We start from the raw sequence: 11188 nt of genomic DNA, 5'->3' as shown, positions 1-11188 counted from the left end.
AATAAAAAATTTCCTTTAATTACATGGGAAGTTTGTCACTGAGCTGTGTTACTGAACTGTGAAACACAGATCTGGGACTAAAGGAATAATTTCTTTTGATATTTATCAATAACTAATAAATACTATAAAAACAAAAAATAGAATAGCTGTGAGACTGCCAAGCAGGCATGTACCTTAAACTTGAAATTTCTATCAGGAAAATATTATGCATATCTTAGGTAAACATTGAACTATGTATTCCTGTTTTGCTAGTGTAAAAATTAAGTAACGATTACCCACTCTTTTCAGAAAGGAGAAGATGAGTATGCCAACGTTGATGCCATTGTTGTATCAGTGGGTGTGGATGAAGAAATTGTTTATGCCAAATCAACTGCCTTACAGGTGAGAAATTTACAGCAATTTTTAGCCCTTGGAGTTGTTGTATTATCTACTGCACTGTTCAGTGTGGTAACCACATTAGAAATTCAATTTCTGGCTGGGCGGGCGCACTAGCTTATGCCTATAATCCCAGTACTTTGTGAGGCCGAGGCAGGTGGATTGCCTGAGCCCAGCAGTTCAAGACCAGCCTGGGCAACATGGCAAAACCCTGCCTTTACAAGAAATACAAAAAAATTAGCCAGGTGTGGTAGTGCGCACCTGTAGTCTTGGCTACTCAGGAGGCTGAGATGGGAGGATGGCATGAGCCCAGGAGGTAGAGGTTGCAGTAAGCCAGGGTTGTGCCATTGCACTCCAGCCTGGGCAACATAGTGAGACCCTGTTTCTATTTTTAAAATTTGAATTTCTCAGTCCCACCCGCTATGTTTCTGGTACTCAGTAGTGGCTACCATATTGGACAGAGCAGATAAATGGTATTTTCACCATCACATAAAGTTCAGTTGGATTTAGCACTGATTTAGGACATAAGGAAAAGGAAGTATTAATATTAATTAATACGGGTTTAGCTGCATGTAACAAAAACCTAAGTAACAGTGAGTTAAACAGAATATTCTTTTCCTTATGTGTAGTCTTCAGGGACCCAGGCTTTTTCCACTTCTCTGTTCTGCCACCCATAGAACGTAGCTCTCTTGCACATGGTGCAAAGTGGCTTTAGATCTGCAGGTGTTGCCAGGCACAGTGGCTCAAGCCTGTAATCCCAGCACTTTGGGAGGCCGAGGCGGGTGGATCACGAGGTCAAGAGATTGAGACCATCCTGGTCAACATGGTGAAACCCCGTCTCTACTAAAAATACAAAACATTAGCTGGGCATGGTGGCGCGTGCCTGTAATCCCAGCTACTCAGGAGGCTGAGGCAGGAGAATTGCCTGAACCCAGGAGGCGGAGGTTGCGGTGAGCCGAGATCGCACCATTGCACTCCAGCCTGGGTAACATGAGTGAAACTCCGTCTCAAAAAAAAAAAAAGAACCGCAGGTGTTTCTACATTCCAAGCAAAAAGATACAAGGAAAAAAATGAGAGTTCACCTTTCCTTTTTTTTTTTTTGGAGACGGAGTTTCGCTCTTGTTACCCAGGCTGGAGTGCAGTGGCGCGATCTCGGCTCACCACAACCTCCGCCTCCTGGGTTCAGGCAATTCTCCTGCCTCAGCCTCCTCAGTAGCTGGGATTACAGGCACGCGCCACCATGCCCAGCTAATTTTTTTTTTTAGTTTTAGTAGAGACGGGGTTTCACCATGTTGACCAGGATGGTCTCGATCTCTTGACCTCGTGATCCACCCGCCTTGGCCTCCTAAAGTGCTGGGATTACAGGCGTGAGCCACCGCGCCCGGCCTCACCTTTCCTTTTTAAGAAGACTTACACCAGGCGCAGTAACTCACTCCTGTAGTCCCAGCATTTTCGGAGGCTAAGGCTGGTGGATCACCTGAGGTTGGGAGTTTGTGACCAGCCTGACCAACATGGAAAAACCCTGTCTCTGCTAAAAATACAAAAATTAGCTGGGCGTAGTGGCATATGCCTATAGTCTCAGCTACTTAGGAGGCCGAGGCAGGAGAATTGCTTAAACCCAGGAGGCAGAAGTTGTGATGAGCCAAGATCGTGCCATTGCACTCCAACCTGGGCAACAAGAATGAAACACTGTCTCAAAAAAAACAAAAAAAAAACAAGACTTGCTTGAAGTTCCACACAGTACTTCCATTTTTAACTTATTGACCAAAATTTGATCTTAATGATCATACTTAGCTGTAAGGAAGGATGGGAAATAGAGTTTTCATGCTGGGTGGTATGTCCCGTTAAAAATCTCAGTTCCGGCCGGGTGCGGTGGCTCACGCTTGTAATCCCAGCACTTTGGAAGGCCAAGGCAGGCGGATCACCTGAGGTCAGGAGTTTGAGACCATCCTGGCCAAGATGGTGAAACCCTGTCTGTACTAAAAATACAAAAATAGCCAGGTGCCCGTAATCTCAGCTACTCAGAGGGCTGAGGCAGGAGAATCACTTGAACCTGGGAGGCAGAGGTTGCCATGAGCAGAGATCGCGCCACTGCACTCCAGCCTGGGCGACAGAGTAAGACTCCGTCTCAAAAAAAAAAAAAAAAAAATCTCAGTTTTTTGAGGAGGAAAAATGAATAATTGGTAGGCAACTGGTAATCTTTCAGGAGGTAGTAACACACAGTTCTATATTACTCTGTCCCTTGTTTTATGCATTTCTGTTTTACTAAGCATTGATATAGTTCCTGTAAACACAAATTGTTCAACTGATTTGATAGTTTTAATTATAGGTAGTTGAAGCATATGAAAATAGAGAAAATAATACATTGAACCCCATTGTCCTGTTCTAATACCTTGTCAATTCTTGGTGGATCTTGCTTAATTTGTATCCACTCCAGGCTCCCCATCCTGATTACCTTGGAGTTAATCTCAGACATCTCATTTTGTCTATAAGTATTTATTTCTATATATATGAGTTCATTAATTTTTCTCTCTGTAACTACTGTTGTCACTGTTGTCTTTTCCCGTAGACATGGCTCTTTGGTTATGAACTCACTGATACTATCATGGTCTTCTGTGATGACAAAATCATCTTTATGGCCAGCAAGAAAAAAGTGGAGTTCTTGAAACAGATTGCCAATACTAAGGGCAATGAGAACGCTAATGGAGCCCCTGCCATCACACTGCTAATACGAGAAAAGGTCAGGATTAATAAAGAAAGTGTCATAAATGTGAAAGAACCTTTAAAAGTGATTAACAGAAATGCCTTGTAGGAGTTTGAAAGAATGCACAGGGGAAATTATAGGTGGCTGTGGTTGTAATTACACAGTTCTGTCATATCTTCACTGTTGGGAAGAAAATAATTCAGTAATCCTATCAGTTCTGCAGCAGAACAAATGGGCTGTGAAATTCTGGTGAACACTGACTTTAGGTCTCCATTCTTGGGGACACTGTCAGTCATTTCCAATTTTTATCAAATGTGATCTTTTTTGTCATACTGCTCACCTAACATAGGATGTTTTCTCAGAATATTGTTCACTTATGTGTTTGAGTTTCTTAACCGTTCCTGAAGGAAAGGAATAGTTGTCGGGCATAGTGGCACATATCTGTAATTCCAGCTACTCAGGAGTCCGAGGTGGGAGGATTGCTTGAGCCCAGGTGTTTGAGACCAGCTTTGGCAACGTGAGACTCTTTCTCTTAAAAAAAAGGAATAGTCTCGTCAACTCAGGGCAGCACTTTCACCTGAGCATATAAAAATATCTAAAGAAATGTTTTGCTCACTTTTGGTATGTTATAATCTTCCTTAAAGATGGGAAGGCATCTTACAGGTGGGCCAGGTATGGTGATACCATACCTATAATCCCAACACTTAGGAGGCTGAGGTGGGCAGATCACGTGAGCCCAGGAGTTCCAGATTAGCCTGGCAACATGACAAAACCCCATCTCTACAAAAAATACAAAATTTATCTAGGGTGCGGTGGCTGATGCCTATAATCCCAGCACTTTGGGAGACTGAGGTGCATGGATCACTTGAGGTCAGGAATTCAAGACCAGCCTGGGCAAGATAGCAGAACCCCATCTTAACTAAAAACATGAAAAATTAGCTGGACATAGTGTCACGTGCCTATAATCCCAGCTACTCGGGAGGCTGAGGCATGAGAATCACTTGAACGTGGGTGGCTAAGGTTGCAGTGAGTTGCACCACTATACTCCAGCATGGCGACAGAGCAAGACTCCATCTCAAAAAAAAAAAATTATCCAGGCATGGTGTCATGTACCTGTAGTCCCAGCTACTTGGGAGGCTGAGGCAGGAAGATTGCTTGAACCTGGAAGTTCGAGGTTGCAGTGAGCTGTGATCACACCACTGGGCTCTAGCCTGGGTAGTAAAGCAAGACCCTGTCTCTTTAAAAAATAAAATAAAAAGTAGGTGGGGATGGGAGGAGAATTTATTTTTTCCCTAATTTAGAATATTCCTCTGCCTGTTACTACTAAAACATGTCTTATTCTAAAGCTAATTAACAGACTCCTTTTTTTCCTTATGGCACTGACAGAATGAAAGTAATAAGAGCAGCTTTGACAAAATGATTGAAGCCATTAAAGAAAGCAAGAATGGCAAGAAGATTGGAGTGTTCAGCAAAGACAAATTCCCTGGAGAGTTCATGAAGAGCTGGAATGACAGCCTTAACAAAGAAGGCTTTGACAAAGTAAGAATACTACTGGAAAGTAGCAAATCAAGAGTCGAGAAGACAGAAATATGACGGGCATCCATAACAGATAGTGCAGGATGTTTGTTCTGGGAAAACTGTATGTTTTTCACATTTTATCCCCTTTGGCTGAGCAGTGTGCCAGTTTTACTTTTCAGACAGTAGATGGGACGTTCAGGAGATAGTGTAGCCACTTCAGAGTTGGAAACAAAATTTCTTGTAATACACCTCTTGTAATACACACAGTGACCTGGCAGAGCTATTTCAAATGTTTATTCAGTTCTAGAAGAGAATATTTGATTATTCTGCAAACTAGTGATGAACAGTTTGTTAAATAACAGGAATATCACTGATAATATTCAAATTGGAGAGATGCATTACTTTTGTAATTCTGTATTTGCATATTAGAAACTCTTGTCACTTTGACTACAGATAGATATCAGTGCAGTTGTGGCATATACCATCGCTGTAAAGGAGGATGGAGAACTCAACCTAATGAAGAAAGCAGCCAGCATCACTTCTGAAGTCTTCAACAAATTCTTCAAGGAAAGAGTCATGGAAATAGTTGATGCAGATGAGGTAAATGGAGATGGGAGGGTCTTTTTACTGTTTTAATGAAGCAGTGATAAGTCTATCATGCAAATTTGTTGGTGTGTTCTTCAGCTTCCTTTGAAATTAAGACTTTGACACTTAAGTTGGTGGTAATTATTATCATCTCCCTTTCAAAATAATGGTAAGCCTGCATTATGTTTTCTTGAGGTAACCCATTATTTTACTTGAGAATCCTTGGAATAGCTTTCCTATATTTTGTTCTCCAGATTTGCTTTGCCTCCATTATCTGGTACATAAATCATTTCATAAGATTTTTTTTTTTTTTTTTCCCCCACATTGAATGTCACTCTGTCACCCAGGCTGGAGTGAAGTGTTGCCATCTCAGCTCACTGCAACCTCCATCACCCAGGTTCAAGTGATTCTCCTGCCTCAGCCTCCTGAGTAGCTGCAATTACAGGTGTGCACCACCACACCTGGCTAATTTTTATATTTTTAGTAGAGACAGGGTTTCACTATATTGGTCAGGCTGGTCTTGAACTCCTGACCTTGTGATTTGCCTGCCTCGGCCTCCCAAAGTGCTGGGATTACAAGCGTGAGCCACCATGCCCAGCCAAGATTTTTTTGTATCCTGATATGGGATACATTTTGTCTTCAAATCATAGTGTCCACACACCCCTCTTTGCTACCCTGTAGTGTTACTTTATTTCTGGATGTTCTTATAGAAAGTTCGACACAGCAAACTGGCTGAGTCTGTGGAAAAGGCCATTGAAGAGAAAAAATACCTTGCTGGGGCAGACCCTTCCACTGTGGAAATGTGTTACCCTCCTATCATTCAGAGTGGTGGCAACTATAATCTCAAGTTCAGTGTGGTGAGGTAAGTGTAAAGACTTCATAATATAGCATTTTGACTTTAGCCTATTTTTTCTTTTTTTAAAATTCCTACAAATTTTGAGGTACATTGAAATTTGGCTACACGTACATAACGTATAGTGTCACCAAGTCATTGGGTGTCCATCACCCAGGTGCAGTACATTTTTGTTAAGTATAGTCACCCTACTCTACTGTTAGACATTAAATTTATTCCTGCTCTCTTATTTTATCTTTGTACCTCTTAACCCACTTCTCTTCATCCTTGCCTGCTGGTCTCTGTTACCTATTTTTTCACTCTATCTCTATGTAATCCAATTTTTTAGTTCCTGCATAAAAGTGAGAACATGCAGTATTTGTCCTTTTGTGTCTGTTAATTTCACTTAAGACTAATTACAACTCACAATTCATAGAGGACTAGTGGATAAGTGACTGCTCACAACCATACCATTAGACCATAATAGATACAATTCAGTGTATCTTTTTCATTTTTAGAATGCAGTGTACTCAACTTTCTCACTGAATTTGTATCCTAAGAGTTATGGTCACTAACTTTTACTCCAGAGACTTTGTAAACTGGTTTATTAAAAACAAAACACAAAAAAGTTTAGATCCTTACTCAGCCACAACTTTGGGATATGGCAGGGGAAAGTAGTGATTACTGATATCGATGCTGTTGATACCAAGGACTTTGCTAGTTTTGGTAATGAAATGTTTTCTTTCTTTGTTGGTCTCTAGTGACAAGAATCATATGCATTTTGGGGCTATCACTTGTGCCATGGGTATTCGCTTCAAGTCTTACTGTTCCAACCTTGTTCGCACTTTGATGGTTGATCCTTCTCAGGAAGTTCAAGAGAATTACAACTTTTTACTCCAGCTTCAAGAGGAGCTGCTAAAGGAATTAAGACATGGTGAGGTGCCTTAGAAAAGGAGGTTTGGAAGTTATGTAACAAAAATATCATTGGCCAGGAGCTGTGGCTCACACGTGTAATCCCAACACAGGGAGGCTGAGGCTGGAGGGTTGCTTGAATCCAAGAGTTCGAGACCAGCCTGAGTAACACAATGAGGCCCCCATCTCTATAAGAACTTTAAAATGAAAAAATTAGTTGGGCATGGTGGTACATGCCTGTGGTCCCAGCTATTCAGGAGGCTGAGGTGTGGGGGAGGATCACTTGAGCCTGAGGGGTCAAGGCTGCAGTGATTCGTAATTATACCTTGGCAGTGAGTCATGATTGTGCCACTGCACTCCAGCCTGGGCAATAGGGTTGAGACCCTTTCTCAAACAAAAAAAATGTCATTAGTGTTATGTTTATGTCTCTGAGACTGTCATATTAAAAACAGAGATTTACAAATGTTGAATCATGCTAGCATGTAGGTCTTGAATCTGCGTTTCTTTCAAGCATGAATGGTCATTGTAGTTTACATTGATGTTTATAGAAACCTCTTTGACTTGTTAGGCCTTCTATGTCCAGATCTTCACAAAATATCTTGGCCTTATTACTATTCTTTAGTTTTAGAAAGTTCTGAAAATTTGTGTCTTTGCCAACAGGATGTATAATGTTAATCCTACATCAAAACAATATGAAGGATACTGAGTTTCCAGATACCATTCTTCCACAGTGTCTCTAAGTCGGTCTTAAGAAGTCCTATTGGAAATCATAACCATAGATAGTTTAATGAAGATTAAGATCCCTCTGAGGCCACGATATCTAGACTACTTTTTAGTTTGACATAAACCATTCATAGTCTAGATCCTGAAAAATTAAGTCCACAGCCCTCATAACAGTAATTCACCCATTTAGTGATAAATGGAATAGGCCCACTACAAGCATCTGTTTTTGAAAATGTATAGTAACTTTAATGTGATACCATTTATCAACTCTTAAAGTATTTCCTTGAGACCAACTGGTGTTCCACTGTCCTCCTGGATAAGTGATTTTCAAATAGTAAGATTAAGAATGGGGCCAGGTGCAGTGATTCACACCTGTATTCCCAGCACTTTGGGAGGCCAAGGTGGGGAGGATTGCTTGAGCCCAGCTTGAGACCAGCCTGGGCAACATGGCAGACCGTGTCTCTACAAAAAATAAAAAATTAGCTGGTCATAGTGGTGTGCGCCTGTAGTCCCGGTTACTTGGGAGGCTGAAGTGGGAGGATCACTTGAGCCTGGAAGGGGCTGCAGTGAGCTGTGATCATGTCATTGCACTCTAGCCTGGATGACAGAGTGAGACCTTGTCTCCAAAAAAAAAAAAAAAAAAAAAAGGGGAGTGGACTGTTTAGTTCACACTTTGAGAAACGCTGCTTCGCTGCTTTAGGGGACATAAATTTTTATTTTAAAATGTTACTGAGTTTTTTTCCTAAAAGATACTTAAATGTCTCCTTTCTGTCTTATTAGGTGTGAAGATATGTGATGTATATAATGCTGTCATGGACGTGGTTAAAAAGCAGAAGCCAGAACTGCTGAACAAAATTACCAAAAACTTAGGGTATGCCATGATGTGTATTGTCACTCTTGAGTCAGTTTTCAAGTAGGCTGCCAGTGATTCAACCTACATTTATGGACTAGCAAACTTAACTATGCCCCAGGCACATGATGTTATCAGAGAAAGTGAGACAGATTTAAATTCTCCCAAGTGTGTAAGAGAGATTTTTCCAGACCAGTGTGGTGTTGCAGCCCATAGGTATTCCAGGATCTGATTACAGATGTTAGGAAATATTATTAATACCTACTATATTTCCTCCGTGCACATTTGCAACTTAAATACTCTGAGATGTCCTAATATTTTAAGGTTTTATTTATTTATTGAGAGACAGGGTCTCTCTCTGTTTAGGCTGGAGCTCAGTGGCGCAGTCATGGTTCACTGCAGCCTAGACCTCCCTGGTTCCAGCAATCCTCCCATCTCAGCATCCCCTCCCAGCCCCCAGTAACTGGGACCACAGATACGTACCACCACATCCTGCTCATTTTTTAATTTTTTGTAGAAACAGGGTCTTGCTATGTTGCCCAGGCTGGTCTTGAACTTCTGGGCTCAAGCAATCCTCCTGCCTTGATCTCCCAAAGTGCTGTGATTACAGGTGTGAGCCACCATGCCTCGTTGATTTTTTTTGTTTTTGTTTTTGTTTGTTTGTTCAATCCAGTGTATTTCTCAAACGTATTTTATCACTGAACACCTAGAAATACCTAATAATGTGTTGCGGAACAAAGAACATTTTGGGAAACAAAGCTCTAGGCACTCTTTAGATGAAAACTAGTCTGTGGTATATAGTTTCTAGACTTCTCTCATAGACCAGAGAAAATTTATTGATCTATATACCAAGTCTTAGGAATCTGGTTACCAATGTTCCACTAAAAATTGCCCCTACTGTCTTGGTAGTGTAATCTCTGTATTGTTTTTTTTGTTTTTTTGTTTGTTTTTTTTTTTTTTTTTGAGACAGAGTTTCGCTCTTGTTACCCAGGCTGGAGTGCAATGGCGCGATCTCGGCTCACGGCAACCTCCGCCTCCTGGGTTCAGGCAATTCTCCCGCCTCAGCCTCCTGAGTAGCTGGGATTACAGGCACGCACCACCATGCCCAGCTAATTTTTTGTATTTTTAGTAGAGACGGGGTTTCACCATGTTGACCAGGATGGTCTCGATCTCTTGACCTCGTGATCCACCCGCCTCGGCCTCCCAAAGTGCTGGGATTACAGGCTTGAGCCACTGCGCCCGGCCTATCTCTGTATTGTTTATTGGAACTCCTCTGACTTGATTTTATGGTAGAAGGTTAAAGTTTAAATGTGGGCAAATTAGCTAAAATTTAAAAAGGCTTGATATAATCAATGTACACAAGATAATTAGGAAATTATTTTTCACCATGGGATTATACGTTATATTTAGAGGCCAAAGACTGTTGTTGAATCTCTTTTCTAACTGACTGGTCAGCAGGGGTCAATCATTTCAAACATGTTTGCCTGCCTTACCGTGAAGGTTGAAATGAATATATTATACTTGATCCATGTTAGAGATCCTTTTTAGGCTTTTGCTGATGTTGATCTGTTTCTTTTCAGATTTGGGATGGGAATTGAATTCCGTGAAGGCTCCCTAGTAATCAATAGTAAAAATCAATACAAACTGAAGAAAGGTAAGTTTCACGTACAATGGGAAAATACTTTTGTGAATTATTTCCTTTAGCTTTATCTTTTGTTGTGCATATGTCTTACACCTCTCTGCCTCATCACCGCCACAGACTGATCCTTGTTTTGCTGTTTTAGGAATGGTTTTCAGCATCAATTTAGGATTCTCAGACCTGACTAATAAGGAGGGAAAAAAGCCGGAAGAGAAAACCTATGCCCTGTTCATTGGTGACACAGTGCTTGTGGATGAGGTGTGTATTGCCTCTTAAACGTTTGAGTGTTCATGAACTAACTTTTGAGGCATGTTTTGTGGACCCTGTGTTTTTTTTTTTGTTTGTTTGTTTTTTTTTCTTGCTTTGTTAAATGCTAGCTAAGGGGAAGAATCCATATGACAGCCTACAGTAATACAGCTAGGAATAGAGACTGTAGTCCAGGTATAGGGAATGATTTAAACCATGAAATCATATTGTCATATTGTGGCTTGAACCTTGATAATGATAATATCAGAACTGATACTAATAATGAAACTGATTCTTTTTTTATTTTAATGACAGCTTTATTGAGATACAATTCTCATAGCATACAATTCACCCATTCAACATGTACAATTATAGTGATTTTTCAGTATATTCACATTTGTGTAACCATCACTACAATCTAATTTGAGAACATTTTCATCACCTCAGGAAAAAACCCTGAACCTATTAGCAGTCACTCCATCCCTCTTCCCTTCTCTCACTGGTCCTCCAAGCCTAGGCAATGACTAAACTATGTTCTGTTACTAAGGATTTGCTAAATCAGGCAGTATAAGTTCAGTCATACCCTATATGGTCTTTTGTGACTGGCTTCTTTAGCAGGAACTGATTTTTAATAATAATAAGCACAAATATTTCAGTGTTTTTATCATAAGCTAAGCAGTTTACATTAATTCATTGAAATAGTACCTTGTAAAGTAGATACTCTTATTACCTCCATTTACAGATAAATTGAAGGCAAAGACAAGTTTAAGTAATTTGCCAAATGTCACTGAGATAAAAAGCCAC

The 11188-nt window shown here is 40.6% G+C and overlaps 1 protein-coding gene across 1 annotated transcript in view; it reads left to right on the top strand.

Annotated features, from left to right (window-relative positions):
- SUPT16H (SPT16 homolog, facilitates chromatin remodeling subunit) overlaps positions 1 to 11188 on the top strand; it is a 34792-nt gene that overhangs the window by 11621 nt on the left and 11983 nt on the right. The window contains exons 2-10 of the mRNA XM_032272155.1: positions 289 to 381; positions 2945 to 3115; positions 4466 to 4618; positions 5051 to 5197; positions 5893 to 6044; positions 6776 to 6948; positions 8430 to 8520; positions 10080 to 10153; positions 10284 to 10396. Of these exons, the coding sequence (XP_032128046.1) occupies positions 289 to 381; positions 2945 to 3115; positions 4466 to 4618; positions 5051 to 5197; positions 5893 to 6044; positions 6776 to 6948; positions 8430 to 8520; positions 10080 to 10153; positions 10284 to 10396 (1167 nt within the window). The remainder of the gene's footprint in view (positions 1 to 288; positions 382 to 2944; positions 3116 to 4465; positions 4619 to 5050; positions 5198 to 5892; positions 6045 to 6775; positions 6949 to 8429; positions 8521 to 10079; positions 10154 to 10283; positions 10397 to 11188) is intronic.

The sequence above is a fragment of the Sapajus apella genome, unplaced genomic scaffold (genome assembly GCF_009761245.1).
Source record: "Sapajus apella isolate SASKATOON/1434 unplaced genomic scaffold, GSC_monkey_1.0 scaffold311, whole genome shotgun sequence".
Classification (NCBI taxonomy): domain Eukaryota; kingdom Metazoa; phylum Chordata; class Mammalia; order Primates; family Cebidae; genus Sapajus; species Sapajus apella.
Note: the sequence above shows the minus strand (reverse complement) of the source record. Positions and strands in the feature narration are given on the sequence as shown.